The sequence below is a fragment of the Vidua chalybeata genome, chromosome 1 (genome assembly GCF_026979565.1).
Source record: "Vidua chalybeata isolate OUT-0048 chromosome 1, bVidCha1 merged haplotype, whole genome shotgun sequence".
Classification (NCBI taxonomy): Eukaryota; Metazoa; Chordata; class Aves; order Passeriformes; family Viduidae; genus Vidua; species Vidua chalybeata.
In genome coordinates this window covers 91,764,142-91,784,285 of record NC_071530.1, presented here as the reverse complement: position 1 = coordinate 91,784,285, position 20,144 = coordinate 91,764,142, and the positions used below count along the sequence as shown (strand labels likewise).

General features: G+C 38.3%; 1 protein-coding gene across 4 annotated transcripts in view; it reads left to right on the top strand.

Annotated features, from left to right (window-relative positions):
* The first annotated feature begins 4,811 nt into the window (after positions 1-4,811).
* Positions 4,812-20,144, top strand: part of ELP2 (elongator acetyltransferase complex subunit 2) — a 38,625-nt gene continuing 23,292 nt past the window's right edge. For 3 of the 4 annotated variants that reach the window (XM_053959938.1, XM_053959920.1, XM_053959928.1), the window contains exons 1-6: positions 4,812-4,943; positions 5,027-5,105; positions 6,801-6,886; positions 8,672-8,822; positions 10,032-10,109; positions 14,289-14,353. In XM_053959938.1, the coding sequence (XP_053815913.1) occupies positions 4,812-4,943; positions 5,027-5,105; positions 6,801-6,886; positions 8,672-8,822; positions 10,032-10,109; positions 14,289-14,353 (591 nt within the window). Of the gene's footprint in view, positions 4,944-5,026; positions 5,106-5,771; positions 5,858-6,800; positions 6,887-8,671; positions 8,823-10,031; positions 10,110-14,288; positions 14,354-20,144 lie in introns of those variants that run through there. The other variant, XM_053959945.1, reaches the window with a different exon arrangement.

Below are 20,144 nucleotides of genomic sequence, written 5' to 3'. Positions count from 1 at the left end.
ATGATTTTGGTTACTGTTGTTTAATATTTATTTTCACAGTGTTCCAGCTCTGATCCCTCATATGAAACCTTGGCACAGCCATCAGAAGTGTCCCAGAGCTGGAATCCGATTTCCAAGTTTTGAATGCTCTCAATCCAACCTGGAGGCAAAGGATGCTATGTATGGTTTGTCACTCTCCTGAATGCTATTCTGTGTCTTCCACAAAGGGCATTTCACCCCTAAAGACCTATGGGGCTTGAGAGATATGGGGTTGCACAGCCTAGAGAAGTCCCTGGGGACATCCTGAAGCAGCCTTCTTGTACCTAAAGTGGGTGGAAACTACAGAAAATAGGACAGGGACTATTTATCAAGGAATGTAGTGATAGGAAGACTGATAGGCATGGCTTAAAACTGAAAGAGAGCAGGTTTAGGTTAGACTTTAGGAAGAAATTCTGTACTGTGATGGTGCTGAGGCACTGAAACAGGTGGCCCAGAGAAGCTGTGGATGCTCCATTCCTGGAAGTATTCAAATCCAGGTTGGATGGGCCCCTGAGCAACCTGGTCTAGTGGAAGGTGTCCTTGCCCATGGCAGGAGCTTGAAAGTAGATGATTTTTAAGGTCCTTCCCAACCCAAGCCATTCTATGAGTCAGTGATTTTATTATGAATTCTGGTCTAGGCAGAATTTGACCCCAAGAAATGAATATAATAATATCCCTCTGCCTAAGAGTTATCTTATAAAGAAAAATGTAACTCGTAAAGTTTTTCCTGAGATATTCAGGTGCTGTGGCAGTAGAAGTTACAAAAAAAAACCAAAACAAAAAAACAAAAAAAAAACAACAAAAAAAAAAAAAAAAAAACCAACAAAAAACCCCCAAAAAACCAACAAACCCTCTCCCCGCCCCCACTCAAAAAAACCCCAAAAAACAAAAAACACAACAACAACAACAACAACAACAAAAACCACCCACAAAACCAAAACAAAACCAAACAAAAACAAAAACCCACAAAACAAAACAAAACAAAACAAAACAAAACAAAACAAACAAACAAAAAAAAACTATGGAAAAAGATAATCCTGTGCTGTACAGAAAAGACTACTGTAGAATAAATTAAGCCTAGGGCCATGATATAGGTAGTGAGGAGACATTAAAATCCTGAATACTGTGTCATTCACCAGGCACTACTCATCCAGGTTGCTGCTGGAGCAAACAACCTAAAGTAAAAATAGCAAACAGAAAAATAGTAAACAGTAACTTGTGTATAAGTCAATTTCATTAGGGATTACTTCATAAGCATGTATACAATGAAGACACATAAAGATAGGCTGAGTTCAACAACTTGTAAGAACAATGACCCCAACCTTTGAGTACTGGCTTTGCTCATTTAACAACTTTTGAACTTTCTTCTGTTGAACTTAGCTACATATAATTAATCTGTAGATCTAACATGTGACTGCTGCTTTTCATAGTGTCTTGTAGAATGACTCCTGTCTATTAACACATACTCTTGTAAATCAAAAATATGTCACCCAATGAAAGAAAGCATTAAACTTTGATTTAACATATTTGCATTGTTATTATATTTTCATCTCAATGTTTAGACATAGTTAGATAAGTACATTAAGCACTAACTACAACTTTTTCATTAGTATTGTATTTTCTCCATCTCTCTCATGAAGTTGTGGGCATAACTGAGTTGGGTAGGGAGCACATGAAGGGCACTAAGCCACCTCTGTCTGCAAAACCTCACTTGTAAACATGAGTTTACCATCAAAACTACTATTACTATACAAAATTACTATACAAAATTACTGGTTTGCTACTAAATTACTATTGGAATAGAAGTTTTTCTAATGCCTAACAAACTAGAAAAATGATTTCCAGCTCAAGAAAGCTTTTGTTCAAGTAGTATCTCCCTTATCAGAGCTTGTTGATGTACCTCCATTGGGAGAACCAAACTGGGACACATAAAAGATATGAACAAAACTATGGAGTGACTTTTGAAGTCTGCTTAGGCACCATAATAACCATCTCTGAAATTCAATGAACTGAGTTCTTCCTGTGTCTCAAAAGTTACACCAAAGGGAGAAAAAGAGGAAGATTATTTTTACATATATTTCTGAAAAATAAAGAAGTTCTTTCCTGGGAATATGAAGCAAAACAAGGACAGATGTCATGACCCACTCTATGGGGAAGGAAGCACTCTAAGGGGAATGAATTTCTCTGGGCCTCTAAAGGAGATTTTAATTTCATGAAGACATTAGCTATGAATGAAGACAGGCAGCTGGCAACAAGTCTAGAGTATGTCCATTTCTATCCTTACAACACCAATGACCATCACTATTACTTCCTTATAAAGTATGTGTTCCTACAAGGCATACTGGTTCTATAATAATTGTCTGAAATTCTAAACTTCTCATACAATATCCTCCAGACATTTCAGTTTTCAAGAGAAGATCCTGTAACATTAGAATTCACAAAAAAACTTTCTTGGCTTTGACCAAAGGCTCAGAGTCTCATTTGAATGAGGCCTTGATCAGACTGAGTACTTGTGACAAGTAAGAAATTAGGCTCATCTGCACTTATCTGTTCAGCCATAAATCCACCCTCCTGTGCTTCTTTAGCCATGGCACAATGGTGCTGCTACAGCATTCCTCATGGCACTATTAAGTCCATATTCTGTGTTGATTTATCCCAGTTCTCTCAGTGTTGGACTCTGTTAGGGTAGCACAGGGGTGACAGTGACAGACCTTTTTTTGGGGAAAAGAAGCAATCACTGTCAATACTTGGCACTAGCAGCCCTCCACAGTGTGGTATCTCAAACTGGCTGGGAAAGCACCCTGAGGTGTGCAAGGACCAGCCCCACAAAACCCTGCAGAATGGGGCCACGAAGCCTTTGTACCCTCAGGCATGACACAATCCCTAATCTCTCCAATACAAGCAGCACCCCAGTAAAACTGTTTAGAGGACAGCAAAAGCAGCAGGTTATCTATCAGTCAGGTTAACATTTTGTGTCACAGAGGAGACTCTCACCCAATCCATCTTGGAAAATCCATCCACTTATGCCTACCATCACAGCCAGAGCCAGCTTTGTTCCCACAGCAACAGACGCAACTCCTATAACATGACCCAGCTTTTGGGCAGTGCCCGACCTCCTTCTGCCGGAGCCCTGAGTCCAGCCTGGCAAGGCCTGCTCAGAAGGGGTTGCTGTGCAACCTGACTGCTGCACAGCCATCCTTGGCAGCTCAAGACAGCACTCCTCAGTCAAGGCATGCTTTGATGACTGGATCCATGCATTTTTCTGCACGGAGTCATTTGTTCCCCTAGCAGCTAACATTTCTGGCTGTATCTAGTGTGTGATCAGGCACAGCTTCCTTCCTCTCATACCCACTGGAAAACAACTGTGCCTATCTGCAGTGTTTTTGTGTCAGGTTACAGCGCTGCTGCCAGCCAGGATTCAAGAACACAGGGGGAGATAAAGGCAGGAGAGGTTTAGGGTCCAAAATGTTCCATGTGCTATGCAGAGTGTTTCCTCTGGGCGCCTGCTTGCTTTTCACTGCTTTCTCTTCCTGCCCCCACATCCTGCACAGCCTCATAAAACCAGCTTCTCCCTCCAGCCCAGACTTTCCAGCTTTTCAGTTCAGTTTCAATTATTTCAGGATATTTTAGGTGTGGTTTGGGGACAGGAAGCACATCTCTGTTTCCCTTTCCATGCTTGCATAGGTGAGCTCTCCATTTATACTTTAACCTGGCTTATGCTCCAAGGCCTTCTGTATGTGTGGGGCAGTGCATTTGGAGGCAGCGTGGATGTCTTGAAGGTCCTGCTAAAACTCCTACTCAGCCTGTGGGGCAGCTGTTTGTACTTGTGGCTACTGGGAACTAGCAAAGTCCTTGAGCCTGTGAAGCCAAGTGGCTGATACAATTTGAGCACATCTGTGCCTGTATTGTGACCCTGTTTCTCAACGCCAGCGACCATGCATGTAAAACTAGAATACCACAGCAGTATTTTTTTTTCTTGATTTGATTTCAATTTCTCATGCAGGAAGGGCAATAAGTATATTAAATAATGAAAAAATAAAAATTTAACAGATGGAATTCACAAATTGCTCTGTTCTAATGTTTTTTTTTTTACTCCCCTGAAAAACAGAGGTATTCAAACATATTCAGATCAAGCTGTTGAGCCTGGCCATTGCTCGGTTGCAAATTCTCATGCTTTCCACGACAGTAATTTTAGGGACATCATACACGGTAATATTAAATACATCCCGATGTCAGAGACTTAATTTGAGCATGAATCTTTATCAGGAGGTGGTGCCACCTTTTTCACAGGTGATGGAAGCAGCCCAGGAATGGGTATCAGCAACATCATCTCTGGTGCTAAGGTGGAATCCACTTGGTGAAGGATCCAGAGAAGGTGAAGGTGAAGGGAGCTGGGGTTGTTTCGCCTGTAGAAAAGAAAGCTCGGGGGGACCTTATCGATCCCTATAACTCCCTGAAAAGAGATTATGGCCAGGTGGGGGTTGCTTTCTTCTCCCAGGCACCCAGCGACAGGATGAAAGGACACAGCCCTAAGCTGCACCGGCGGACATTTAGGTTGGGCATTAGGAGGAATTTCTTCACAGGAGCCAGCAAACAGAAAAGTTTTACACTTTTGAAACCCTTGAGGTCGCAGCAAAAGGCGCGTGAGAGACAAAAACCCACACCCGACACCCCACAGCCGGCGGCCGCGCCGCTCCGCCCGGCGGCCCCGCTCCCCGCCCCCTCAGGCCCCGCCCCGCGCGGGGTCGTTGCCACGGGAGCCGCGCGGGGTCGCGCACGCGGCGGCGGCCAAGATGGCGGCGCCCGTGTCGCTCTGTCACATCGCCTGCTGCGCCAACCGGGCGGGCGGCGGCGCCGTGGCCTGGGGCCACGGTGGCTTCCTCGCCTTCGGCAGCTGCCACGACGTCATCCTCTACGACCCGGTGGTGAGTTGATGCACTTTGGGGGGGGACCGGGACCAGTCCCACTCCTAGTCCCTGACACTCGGTGCTGTCTGTCTGTCCCGTAGGTGAGGCGGGCGGTCGCCGCCCTCCGCGGCCACGCCGGCAGGGTGAACTGCGTGCGCTGGGTGCGCCGGCGGGACCACGGTGAGTAGCGCGGCGGTGCCCGGTGGGGCCGGGGCCGGTTCCCCTCGGGCCGCGGGCGCTGCTGCCCTTGCAGGGCAGAGGTGGCGGGGGAGGCTCGGCAGCGGCGGGGCTGCGCTGAACAGTCAAGGAAATAGGGAACTGCGACCCTTGCAGTGCGTCCTTTCACCTTAAGCCTAGCTTCCCAGTAGGGGTTTTCACACAATTAATTAGTTTGGAAAATATCTTTAAGATCATTGAGCTCATCCTATGAGCCAACACCACCGTGTCAACTAGAGCATGGCACTGAGTGTCACGTTCCGCCTTTCCTAAACTACCTGCAGGGACAGTGATTCCACCACCTCCCTGGGCAGCCAGTTCCAATGTCTAAGCACCCTTGCTGTGAAGAAATTTTCCCTGATGTCTGACCTAAACCTCCCCTGGTGCAGCTTAAGACTGTGTTCTCTCATCCTGTCATTTGCTAGCTGGGAGAGGAGACCGACCCCCACCTGGCTACTCCCTCCTTTCGGGTCTTTGTAGAGAGCGATAAGGTCTGCCCCAAGCCTCCTCTTCTGCAGGCTAAACATGCCCAGCTCCCTCTGCCACTCGTAAGATGCGTGCTCCAGACCCTTATCAGCATTATTGCCCATCTCTGGACCTGCTCCAGGCACATTTGTGCCCTTCCTGAATTGTCAGGCTCAGAAGTGGACACAGTACTCAAGGTGTGGCCTCATTTTAACAGATGGATGTGCAGGAATGCGAGCTGCCAAAGCAAGGTGAGCTGCGTGGTGAGGGCATCTCTGCTCCTGGCCCCACAGCCAAGGGCACCCTAGGAGGATGTTTGCCTGGGGCTGTGGCAGCTCACACAGGTCCATGGCTTGTGCTGCTTGTTCTTCTACAGCTCTCTTCAGTAACGTTTGGAGTTTTGCATGTTTTGACTTTGTAAACTGATTCAATGCCTTTTCAGCAATCTCATGAGTATAAACCTCTGAAGTTGCATAGAGGTTATGTGCTCAAAAAAAGAAACTTTAGGTAGATAGAAATGTTTGAGACATTTATGAGGCTTTTGCTGGATAGTAATTCCAGGATTTAACATTGCTTAGTGCAGGCTTTTCATAGGCAGATATTCTTGCCCTTAGGTGTTTATGGAAACTCACCAAAGAAGAGAAATGTGATTGTTGATTAGACTGTTAATGTAATATGCTGCTTCCTTTTTTTTGAGAAGTACTGAGGTGCAAGCATTAGTTTTTAATAGTGATATAAACTGCCATCCTTTCAGGGGGTTGTACTGAAACATATTCTTCTTAGAAATGATTAAAATAAGTTATTTTCAGGGAACTTGGGAATTAAATTTTCTTGTGAAGCTTTGAATTCTGTTTGTTTAAATTTCTCATGCTTTATTTTCCTGTCTTCCAAAAAAGACCAAACAAAAACCCAAAAGATTAATTTACACTGTTGGATTTGAGAGTCTTCTCGAAAGGTATTTTTACCACTTTCACACAGAACTTTAAATAGTCCTGAGAATTTTCTCTTTATATTTTCTTAGGGAATATCTTTGCTTTTAACCTGTTCTGCACAGTGCAACTCCTATTAACCATACTTTATTTTGGTGGAAGCTTTGGTTACCAGTGATATTTTGTGAGTAGTAACCAGCAGAACTGCTTGTGTTGCTGTTACAAAGTTAAGTGTACACTGAACTAACCAAAGCATACTTTTTAGCTTCTGAAACAGAGTTAATTTCTGGTGGATCTGATAAGCAGCTTATTCTTTGGGAATGGAAAGACACGTTAACATGGAATAATCAGGTATGCAAGAATAACTTCAAATCTCCCTCTGCACTAGTTTCTCACATATCACAAATTATCTGTTTTGTTTGTATTTCTGGTTCATATTATTTGTTTCACTTTGACTGTTTTTGTTTTTTTTTAATTGAACACAGTGTGTGCATCCTTGAAATTGTTGGTACTCATGTCATGCTATGTATTACTATAAATGTTGTTTCCTCTCTTTTGTGGTTCATCTTTTTCAAATCAGCATTAGTAAAGAAATTAACAAACCTGTTAGTTATCGAGTGCATTTTTTTAGGTGTCTGAAAGACCCTGTTTTTCTGTTCTTGACTCATCAGCTTTCTGATCTCACATGGCAGTTTTCTTTAAACCACTTTAAAGCCTTCAAACCATGAGGACTATTCTGAGCTGGTATTTTCTGTATCCTTCTTCCTTGTTTCCTTATATCCATTTCTAGTGATTTCTGGTCAATCTGTACAACCGTGTGGGGTTTGTATATAGATAATCTTACCAGGATGATATACAAGTTGGAGCAGATGTTTAACAAAAATGGAAAAAAAAAATCTGTGCAAAAATTGGCTTTTGTCAGAGAAATTGAGAAAAGTAAGGAGACATGCTAATTTATTATTTGCACTTTAAAATGTAAGGCAAAAGATTCAGTATTGTGTGAAAGAGCCTTCCAAATGACCTGAAATTTTGATGAAAAAACCACTTTATTATGTAGCTTTTAACATCTTGCTTGTTAAGCACTAGATTGTGAATGGCTGTGTAGGGAACCCATTTCATCATCTGTCTCAAAGTAGGTTACTAGACTTGGCATTTTAAAATTCATGAAAATGCATAGTAGGGGGAAATGAACCTACATTGATGGGGGAAAGTTCTCAGAAATAAGTTATTTCTCATCCTGAATCGTTGCAACTGTTCATGCATTTATTTAAGTTAACTTGCAGACTTTTTAATAAACTTTCTCTGCTGATGTGGTGCACAACCATATGGCAATAATTTCAAAAGAATGTGGGTAAATGTGCACATTTTAATGGGAGTTCTAGACTAGTGTATATTCTTAAAAATAAAGTTCTGTATTCAGTCAATCAAAAATTCTCACTGAGGCCTACCAGGCTATGTTTTGGAAAGAGATGTCAAATCTGTCTATGATAAAATCTGAATAAATGCTGTATAACTGCTGGTTGCAAAATTCAAAGCTTCTCATTTTGATCTTCATGTTTATGAGGAACAGATTGTAAATTGAATCACCTGTACTCATTGTCTAAATTTAGTGGTTTTGTTTCTCACGTTGGCATTTTGAAACAGTAAAAAGCTGTTTTGGTTTGTGAGAACACAAGCTAAACATTGCTTCTAGAGCTGCTGTAGCTGCTGCTTATCCCATTGTGTTCTCTGCAGTGTCTCCTTCACTAAGGTTCTCCAAACTTATGTGAGAAGCTCCTTAGGGTGAGGGACAAGAGAAAGAGAAAAGTAAGGAAAGCTTCTCTTCCTAACTTCTATACTGTTTTCAACTTCCCTCAAGGAAGGGTGAGGTTTGTATAATATACACAGGAACTGTTAATTCTGTTCAGCTTTGAGCAAAATCTTACCAATTTAATATTCATTGCTGCTGTATCCCTTCTCTGGGTTTCATGGCATATGCTCTAGCTTAAGTGTAGCTTGGCAGATACTTTCCCATTGCAGGTATAGAACTCATTTTCAATATTAAGGTGTTTTTTTTTTTCCCTAAAATGGCTTTAAAAATTCACTCGCATAAGTTACTGGAATTTAAAACTTTGTAAAATTTTCTCACGTGTTCAGCTTGTGAAAAGCATTCCTCTCAAAGGCCACACAGAAGCTGTTTTTGCTGTGGATGCTGTCTACCAGTCAGATGAACCTGATTTAAATCTGCTAATAGCTTCTGCAGCCTCTGACTCTACTGTGAGAATCTGGTCTCGGCATGGTTCAGAAGGTAACACATTTTTAATGTTAGGGATAACATACTGGCTAAATAAGAATGATGAATGCTTATCCATTAGGTATTAAATACTAACATCTTGTAGTGCAACTACATTGATTTGTCTTCAGACTTTAGTACATCAAAGCACTGTATTACTCTTGGAAAGCCTTGGGTCAGATTTGTTCTGCAGAATGATTTATCTTTATATTTCATCAGGGATGTGTGGCCTGAATTTACTTTTTTTTTAAAAAGTATGTATTCATATTATGATAATCTGAACCATAATCTGTAATGTGGAGGCAGACTAACTGTATGCATATATGAAGTAGAATTACATCGTAAAATGATTAATGCTGGCATTAGAAAGGTGAAGTTCAACTAATCACTTGTTTTTTCCTATTGGCTTGAGTCCAGTGAAGTTTGGGATAATGGGATCTTGACCTTCTGTTGAACTAGGCTCTTGCATGGAAAATACAGGAAAACAGCATTCTAAAATACATCAGAAATAAATTGGGTAGATAATTGAGATTGAAGGTGTTATTTGCTGGTTGAGTTTTAGTGACTGTGTTTCTTTAGCTACTTTATTCCTTCTTGGGTGTATTTGAAGATCTTGTATTGCCTTGCCTAAGTGCGAGAGGTGGGAGTTGCCAATCTACAGTCTCATGTTCTGGAAGGTGTTTTTGGTGCTCCCAAAGAACCCCATGTAGTCTCATCTTTTCCATTTTGTCTTGCTGGTGTGGGTTACAGTGCTAGAGGGACTAATTTTTCTGCTGTAGACAGGTTTTCTTCTGCTGTCTTCTTGTTTGTTTTGATCTGGATGGCTTACTAGTTTAATGATTTCCAGGATCTCAGGGATGTTGGCAGGTTTTTGCTAATCTCTCTAGCTGCTGTTGTAGAAAATTCAGTTTTATCTTCCTGTGTTGCGAATGCTGTTGCCACAGGATATATTTTGTAATATTTATTGCTTCTGGTGTGTTACCGCAGTGAAGCTGTATAGATTTAACACTCAGTATTATCTTCTAACTCAAGTAACTGGATGAATTTTTATGGCCACACAGAAGATGATATTATTGTTTAGGCTTCTGAAAAAATGTAGATTTTTCCAGCTTCTTAAAATAAAAATGGATGGGAAATTTTAACTTTATAATATAGAAGGAAATGACAGTGTAATTGTAATAGTCACAGCGAATGAGATCAACACTGTCTGTTCCTGTTTTCCAGCTAAATGCATTGAAATTCTGCAGTTTGGAAATGGATTTGTTATGGATGTCTGCTTATCCTTCTTGCCTGGCAGCGATGGTAAGTAAAGCTGTACATCTTGAATATCAATGAAGGAAGAAAAATCTAAGAAATTCCCCAAACAGATTTTCATTTTACTAACTCCAGACCTGCATGCCACAGTTTTTGTTTCCTATGAAATCTGCTTAAACTGATTCTTGTATCTAAAGATTTTCTCTGAACTCTTCTCAGTAATTAAAAACAAAGACAGTGTCTTCAAAATGGCACTCTGATGGAATTGTTTAGTTGAACTCTTGAGATGGAAAGCTTTAAGCCAGGGTAACAATGCTGTAAATGAATGGGATAGGATGATGCTGTTAGTTCCACCTGTTCCTTGTGGTGCTGCTGCATATATTTCTTGTTGTTTGAATTGAAGGGCAAAATTCAGAAAAAATTTGAAGGCCTGCATTGAAAACCATAGGTTCCCAAGCAGTGTTTATCATCTGTTTGTTCAGTCTTAAATGTGAAAAAATTTGAGGTGCTGAACTACTTTAACCTGACTGTTCAGTATGGTTTATGTAGGTTTCTACTAACAGAAATGTTAGGTTTTGTAGGCTGTAGACATATTCTTTTTGTGCAAATAGGTAGAAGCTTTTTTTAATAAAGCAGATGTATCCTTAAGCCAGATACATGTGTTGAATTAAATTTGTGTTTAAGTATCCTTAGAGTCTTTCACTTGGATGGAGGCCGGCCAGGCTCCCAACTGAAAAAGTGCTAGATTTTCTTAGTGTATCTGGAATTTTCTGGAATTTTCAGCTCTTTGCTGCATGCATTCCACACTGATGTGTTGTTTTGATTATATGCCTACAAGCAGACTTTTATTTTTTGGCTTAGATAATTCTGGGAGCAATGAAAGCTCTATAAAGATGTGTTGTCCCATTTGGAAATGCCAGTGTCTGTTTTCAGAGCATGTCTGATACCAAAAGCAGCATCTGCACCATTAAAGAACATTTACACCTCTCTCTCTCTCTTTTCCCGTAAATAAACTAACATGCACTTGTTAAGGTGAAGTTAAAAGGTTTGAGGGTAAATTAAAATCATTACTGCAAGTGTGAATATTCTTTAGAAGTGAAGTGCCTGTAATGTCTATGAGCATAACATTCATATTGCAAAACAATAGATTGTCTTCATTTGTGCTACTGTACAGCTAAGAAATTCTCACTGTAACACTCTAGAGTAGTGCATCTGTTCAATGTTGAAATCATGTTGTGTATAAGAGAAGTAACCATACATTCTGAAAAAAAACCACCATCAATTAAAATTATCATATTAGTTCTTAAAACTGAGTGTTTCTGAAACTCAAATTGTATGAAATGTTTGAAGCTTCTGTGAATGGTGGAATAGCAAGGATTTTGTTTTCCCAAGTCCCCAAAACCAGTGTTGCTTAAAGTTACATTGAGAGCCGGACAATCCTTTATTATGAACTCTTTCCATCTCAATTCAGATTAGTTATCCAAAGCAGTACAGTGTTCATAAATTGAAAAAGAGGTCTTTATTTTTCTCAAGAACTGAAATTATTTTAAATCTGTATAATTTCGATTTGCACAAAAAATCATTTTGTGTGTAATTTTTAAAAAATTCTAGACATTGGCTTTTCTTGTTCCAGTTCCAATACAGATGACCTCTGCTGCTAAAATTGCAAGGAAACAGTTTAGATTTTGAACTGTAAATGTATAGAGGTGTTTCCTGTAGAAATCTGTAAAGGGGCTTTTAATAAAACATAGCCAGTGTTTTCTCCCTAAACCTGACATAGTAGTTCATATAGCCGAGGAATATGTTAATTCTGAAATCTAAATAAAGTAGCTTAAAATATATTATTAAAAATCACTACTGATCATTTGTCAGAAACATTAATCTCTAATGGCAATTTGTAATTTTAATGATCTTCAGGGGAAAATAGTTATGATAAATTTAGGAGTTGCTCAGAAATCTTTACAAAGGCTAAATTGTCAGCTGCACAGAGATTCAAAGAAGCTTTTCTCTTGAGAATAATCTTCATTTCTTAAGTCAGGAACTAAAGACAGAATTACTTTTCTGAAAATCATAAACTACATTTCCTGAAGCATTTACAGTAACCTCTAATTTCAGCAAGAAAAGAAATTTGAGGTTGAAAAGTAATACATATGCAATGGATGCTTTAACTTTCAGAAGATGTTCCTGATGTCTAGGATTTTAACTGATTGTCCTTGAAAATAAATTATTAAAAAAAAAAAAATTGAACCACTTTTTTCAAGAAGTCAAATAGGGAAATCTGAGAGACTGCTCATAAAAATCTGTCCAGCCATTTGCAGCTGGAAGGCAGCTTAAACACTTCTCTGGCAGCCTCTTTGTTAAGGAGATTTTGTACATTTGGTGTTTAGCCTTGAAGAAGAGCTTTTTGCAGTTTTGGTTGCTTGCTTGCTTTTTGCCTTACAGTGCCTGCACAAACTCTGCTTCTAAAATGCTGGCAATAGGATTTATTTTTTACAAATCTTGATCAGCTATTTGTCATATAATCTGATTGTTCCTATGACCTAGATAATTGTCACGATATAGCGTGGCCTCTGACAGTAAATAATTGTCTCCTCAGAACTGAATTGCAACAGATGAAAAAAAATAGCAAGTGAAATGGGAAAAGCTCTGCTTATCCAACTTCCTTTTTTTATTTCCTCTGCAGGAATTTTATCTTAATCAGATCCAAATTCTAATACCCCAAAGCATTTATGTGAAAAAACTATATACTAGTCCATTTTTGACAGATACATATTTCTTGATATAACTTTTTGAGTGAAAGTATTTGCCTTTGTCTGCAACAGCAACTAAATCATAATTCTCTCTTTGGTTTTCTTAATTTAAGTTTCATTCCATTGAGTTAATATGTAATTACAGTAATGGCCCATAAAATGTGCTTCTCAGGAAAGGATGATATGTCTTCAAGAACATCCTTTGTATTGTGTTTTATGGAAGAAAATGTCACTCCTGCCCAATTACTGTGGACCTGATGACCAGGTCTTCATTCAAAGCAGCTCAATCCAAAGCAGGTTTTTTTTTTTTTTAAGACCTATTAAAGAGAGGAGGAGACAGAGGTGAATTGTGACTTAGAGGCTGGAGAGAGGAAGCAAGTGATGGAACTATAAGAATATGGAATGTGACTGAGAAGTGCAAGAGGAACAGTGCATAACTAGGTACAGATTTGGTACAAGTAGGAAGAAGAGATTAGTACAGATGATAAACATACTGTGAATATTCAAGTTGATTTTTGATCTCTCCATAGTAAAGATAAAATTATCTATATGAAGGGATGTCATGGAGGCTTTTTGTTAGAAGAAGTAGTTGATTTTAGTGAAATTTAGTATGTGGTTTTCTATCCAGACTTGAGAAATGCAAATGTCTAGCCCTTAACTTATAACTTATTTCTACATAGTATTATACTAAATTTATTTGCTTTTACTGTTTCAGTCCACTGTTATAGCAGTAACACTTCCTCCTTATGACATAAAAAAAAGAAGAGTGGAGTAAGCATTAACTATTTTTCCTCATCCTCTTCTGTTGGAGAGAGGAACTAATACATTGGCTAACTTCTCTTTTTTAAACTTATCTTAACTTTCTCTGGTTTGATTCAATAGACTTATAGGGTTTGTGCACTTTTTAGGTTAGCCAGTGAAAGTCAACTACTACTCAAGACTTGAGTAGTCTTGAGTGGAAAACATTTCATTGCTTTTGTATTCTTGGGTACAGATAATGGTGATCTATCTTTCTATTCTGATCTTTTTATTTGCTGTATAATAATTATGCAAATTCCTTCTAAATCCATCTTAGTTGATTTAGGAACTTGAATTGCCTTAATTCTGAGTCATGTTGTTTTGTTCCTTCCTTCTTCTGTTTTTAGAGCAAATGCCTGTTTATATCAATAAAATGTAATTAATTAAAAACTCTAATACTTTAACTTCCTACAGATATATGAGCTTGAGGCAAACTACTCCTTTTAGCATCTTAAATATTTATAGAAATTATTTGCAGTTAAAATAACTTTTGAGTTCTGTGTTCCTAAGATACTAATTTATTAGACAGCTAATGTAGAAAACATTAAAAAATGGTATCACACTTGCCTGTCTGTTAGTATTGTTATATTTCTATATTGATTTTTACATTATTTATATTTTTTCATGTCCTAGAATATTAGATCTTATAAAAAAATGAAGACCTTCTTTTTCTTTCTAGTACCAATACTGGCTTGTGGTGGTGATGACTGCAAAATAAGTTTGTTTATACAGCAGAATGGCCAGGTAATTACAATTTTTGTCTCTTGCTGAGAGCATTACTGAGCTTTTTGCTTCTTTTCAAATGTGCTGGTAATTTTCCAAGTTCTTCAGTAAGTCCTTTCTGTCTCTACGTAGCCATTGCATACAACAACCTTTTTTCAAATATTCATCCCTTTTTCTAGGTAATAATGAAATGCACATACAGAATATTGAAGTTGAATTCAGTGCATGAAAGTGTTTGTTTTTCTCCATTTTTCCCCTGTGTGAAGATAGCCTGTTTCTATTCCCACTGATACAAAACAGCTGCAACTGTCCTTTATTAAGTATCCAGGCATTGAGTTGTTCATATGGAAATGATGTTACTTTCCTTCTATAAATTCTTATAATAAAACTGTTAAGACTTCTGAGAAATTTTATGTTTGTTGCTAAGTATGCCCTTTATGCTTGACTGCTTTTGAACAACAACAAAAAAGTGTTTTTAGGAGTATCCGATCTTATAAAAGCACACATTTTTCATGTGTTATTTGGAAGCTGGCAATTTTTAGTTTTTCATACAGATAAATATTCCTTTTGAGCAGTAGAAAAACATTATGTCCTCTCTTGCATCTGTTCAGAGGTTTTGTTAGATTCTAAAGCATGTGTTGAATGACTGTTTTCCAAAACAGAGCTCAGTATCACTTATTTCTTTCTCTCACTCCCTTAAAAAAATCCTTCAAATCACAAATGCTCTCCCATTGCACCAGTGAAGCTACCATTTAGAACCCCCCTTTGAAACTGGCAGATATAGAAGAACCACTTAGTCTGCTGCAATTGCTCAGACATACTCCCTTAAGGGATTAAATAATCGATACTCTTTTTTTTTTTTTTTTGAGAGAGATAAAAGCTACTTTATAGATAATTTTGCCTGTTTGTGCTGCTATGTGCAGTAATAAGATTTTTTTGGTTGCTGTTGTTGCCAGTAAGATTAGTACTTCATTCCTTTCTTCTATGTTCAATGATTTCTTGACCACTCAGAAGAAAAGAAGGGTGCTTGGTTAGATTTTTTTTTTTCTTTTTTCCTGTGTAGCTTGTGAGTTATGTCAGTTTAATGAATTCTCTGGGAATTAGCAATGGCAAAATGCCACTATTGATTCTCAATGTGTTAAAGAAAGACTTTTATCTCAGGGACTCTGTGGTTGGTTTTTCTTCTTCAGAGTTTGAAACTTGTTTTCTTGTACGATTCAGGTTAATGAATTATATATGGTTTGACTGCCAAGAATGTTCAGAGGTACATAACTTATTTTGCCCATTGTTGGCCAAACTTTCTGGTATAACAATAGTCTGCCATTTTAAAAGGCAGTCAGTCTGTGGAGGGTAAGGGAAGGTAACTTGAATAAACAAGTTCTCTCTTAAGCTTCATAAGCAAGTTTGTGCTGTCTTTTTTTGGAGGTAGGAAACTTGATTTGTACAAGGGGTGAGCAGTTCTGTTTTGCATATGTTATTTTTCACAGTTTCAATTTCAGAAAGTATTTTTACCAGCTGTTGTGGCAGAGTTGGTGTTCAGAACATCTCTAAAATGAGGTAGGACTTCTTGTTGGTGTCTATCTTAGCTAGATGTTCTCGAAAGTTAAGTGGATTGTGCAGGCCTCAAAGAGAAGAGTCTGTGTTGTGCTTTACAACTATTAACAGAATTAAAAATCCTTGCAAGCCTTCTGACATGAATTCCTGCCTAGCTGCTAAATCTCGTTCATCAGGTTTTCTCAGATCTACTGACACCTTTTTTATGGCTTCTTAGTAGTATTAAAGGTATCTGAAGGAAGTGTAGCCTTGCCTTTTTTTTACTGGAATTTGGCATAGGAGAGTGATTTGAATCTTAGCTCCTGTGTCATTCCCTTACTGGTAAAGGCCTGTAGCTCTGTTCAGTTAATTCAGTGACTCTTGTAAAGCACTTCCTTTAGTTAGCATCCTCAAAAAGGTTGTTATGAATGTGAGTATGAATCCAGAGGTAGAACATGCATTCATAACAGGACGTTCTTACGAAACTTGAAGGGCACTGTTAGACTCTGAGGGAGGATGAAGCATCTTTACTTAGCTAATTCAGGCTACCTTTTGGTAAACTCATTAATTTTGCAGTCAAAATGTATTTATTCATTAAAAACTGCTTGGTTCTTAAAACTGAGTGGGCACGCTTTTCATCTTTTGAGACTCCTTACTCACAGATCCCATACTGTGTTATATAGTAGAGAGCAAATGAATTTGCTTTTCTAACTTGTTGGAAGAGGGTATTGATTTATAAAAGTATCCAGGGAGAAATCTCATGAACCATAATATGTCTTCCTGCTTGGGATATAACATCTACAGATGTGGCCTGTGGAGGACAAGTAAGTAAACCAGCAGATTAAATTAGAGTTTTAAACCAAAACATTTCTATTTGAGCTTTACTTTTCTAAGAAGATGGTGTACCATGTGTTTTGGGTTCCACCCAAATAGTTTGGCTTAGTTGAGATGAATCGAAGATAATTCAGGCTCTTTCTAATCTGTTGATATTAGCAGCTGCATAGAGGAGGGATATCACATCTAATGTCTGCTGGAGAAAAAATGAGAAGACTTGGACCACTATTGCCAAATTTACCAAGCTACTAGCCAGGCTACTAGCCATATTCTGAAAGATATGTACCCAAAGCGTGGACAGGATTAGTTGTGCAGAGTGTGCTGGGCACGTCCACAGCTTCATTGTTGTGCTGCCTACAGAACAGCTTTCTTTGCTTAAAGGGAAAGAGACCAGATTGCTGCTAAGCAACAATGTTCAGAGATTAGGTAAGAGGCATGGGAAAGCCTGTGAACTAGTCTGACCAGGAGGTTTTGTTAGATTTAACTGTTGGTACTGTAACTTCTTATGTATCCATTGAGGACCAAGTGGAAACTGAAACAGAGAAGAAATATGAGACTATAAAAACAAAATTCTAAAAAAAGAGAAGAATGACAGCTCAAAACACGGGTGTATATAGAACCTAGACAACAGCAGAAACTTTGAATCACCTAAAAATAATGACCATGTGCATCTGCATGAACCTTTATATTGCTTCAATTTTAGAACTGAATACATCTGAAGAAACTGAATATAGGATGCCAAGAGACATGAGCTTCAAAGAAAAGGGCAAAACCAATACTAAATATCCTAGCATAACCACATATGCTACTCCTTGCTCAGTTTCAGTCAACAGTTTTTATTTTTATGGGAACCAGTATCTTGAAAACTTTGACTGAATTGTAGAATCTTAGAATATCTCAAGTCTGAGGAGACTCATAAGGACTGCTGGCTCCAACTCCTTACTCCTTGCAGACCACCTAAAACTAAATCATATGACTAAGAATGTTGTGTTCCTGATGCTTCACTTATGTATATGGTAATAGCCCTTGTGTTCACCTCTATTTTCCAGCCACTGTACTGACCCTGCTCAGATGGGTGAAGAGTGGAGGATGATGTTACAGGGATGGGAAAGCAGCATGAGTCCATTTAAGGGACTGGATGCATTTTCAGGGGTTTGGGGGTATCTCTCTTGCTTCATACACCATCTGGTGGTGGTATTACTGTCGTGAGTGAATATGAGGTAATAAAATTCAGCAGCCTCTACCTTAAATTATTTGAATAGTTCAATGGGACTATTCAATGTAAGCATGTAAAAATTAGTACAGACTTTAGCTGACTGTTTAAGCATGCTTGTTCTGCAGCATGAAAGAACTGCATGCTTGACTTCAAGCTAAGTAGTGCCTAAAAACCTGTTCAGAAAATGGCTTAGAAATCTGAGGTGGTATTAATAAACTCAAAATAATTAGTTTTACTCTTTTAAGTGAAAACAAATGGCTGCTTTTCTTAATAGATCTCTTTGATGTAAGATGAGGAGGATAATTATAAAAAAACCCTACACCACAACACCTTGAAAAGGGAAAATGATTAGGTATGTGTTTAGATTAATATTAGGGTCAAGTTTCAGGAGATATACACACTGTTTTAGTGTTAAAGGAACAATAAAAGAGAAGGTTTTAGCAGCAGTTCAGCCTGAACAAATCTTTCAGTTAGAAAAAAAATTACCAACTAATGTTGATGACTATAAATACAGAGCATTTTCTCAAAGATCATATAAATGAATAAATAAATGTGTTTTATCTATTATCTGAAATATCAATTGCTAAAGATTTTTTTTATATGTTGCCAGAAGCATGTCATCTTCAGAAAAATCTTTAGGTTGCTGTTTATCTCACTTCCTGGACTGTTCCTTCCTGCCTCTACACAGGCAGATGTTTAATGTATGTTAAATCTCTCTGGAATGTCCCATCTAGAGGTGTCAGTGGCTGCAGAAGTGACCAGGCAAATGAGGCTTAGTTGGCTGTGAGAGCACATTGTTAAGACCTAAACTTTCTGATTTGGAAGTATCTGATCAGCTTAGTCTGATCATCTATCCTGTTCTGGTCATGTATCTCATATATAGATGGTTCTGTAATTTTAGGGATTTACAAGGGCATGTAGTTAAAAGAGATGGGACAATGGCTTCAAACTGAAAGAGGGTAGGTTTAGAGTAGATATTAGGAAGAAATTCTTTTCTGTGAGACTGGAACAAGTTGCCCAGAGAAGTTGTGGATGCCCCATCACTGGAGTGGCTTGAGGCTAGGTTGGATGAGGCTTTGAGCAGCCTGGTCTAGTGGAAAGTGTCCCTGCTCGTGGCTGGAGAGGGTGGATCTAGATGATCTTTAATGTCTTTTCCAAATGAAACAATTTTATGATTGTGACTGCAAATGTGTGATGAGGCGAGGTAGACTAATACTGTTTGATGGGAAGGTGGTTTTGGAGAATTTCAGAAATGTAAGGTCAAAGAGTGGCACCAATTTCTGAGTGTGGATTTTTTCATATGCATACAAATTTTTCCTTTTTTTTTTCCTGTCACAGATTGGAAGAGAGACCTCAGTTGCAGACTTGTGCTAATAGGAAAGGCTGTCATTTAGTCATAGTTCTAAGTAGGCCTAGGTAAGGGATTTAGTAGAATATAATGCCAGAAATAATGTGATAAGTTATTCATACTAAACTACACTAGTATTTTAACTGTAACAGTTATTCAGACATTTTAATTCAACTTGGAATAAAAAATGTTGTGGAAGTAGGGCTGTTTCTGGGCAAAGAAAAGTAGAAATGGGTTAAATGCTAAGAAAGGAGTAAATAGTTGTACTTGAATCAAAGTAAAACAGTAATATTACATATGTTATAAATAAAAATAAATTACTAGTGAAAGTTCTTAAAAGGGAATCCAGACTATGTTTGCATTCTAGTGTTCTTGAGCCTGTGTTCATGCAGAGTTCTTGATGTATACCTTCCTTAGAAATTCTCTCAATAAACTTAAGAAACATAGAGAGTATTGCCAGTGCCATAACTGATTCTTACTAATCATATTCTGTTACAAATATATAAATAAAAATTTATTCTTGAACATAATTTCAAAGCATTTACTCTTCTTTTTATACTTGATTTTACTTGTATTCATTTTCTTCATCATTTGCAGTTGCATCCACTTCACGCAGATACAAGAAATTACTTATGTTATTCTTTGTGTACCACAGTAAGCCTGATAAACTTTTAAAAAAATTCAGTGGTATCATAGAGAGACTGTAGCCTCTTGAAGGTGTACACCCTAAATTCACATCCTTTCCTGCTCATATATGGGTTACATATATGCTTATCTATGGGTTACATGTGCTTATCTAATGGTGGTAAAACCAAAAAGACTCGTCTCGAATCTGTGTATAAATTACAATCCTTAGTAGTGGCTTATTTTTTTTCTCTATT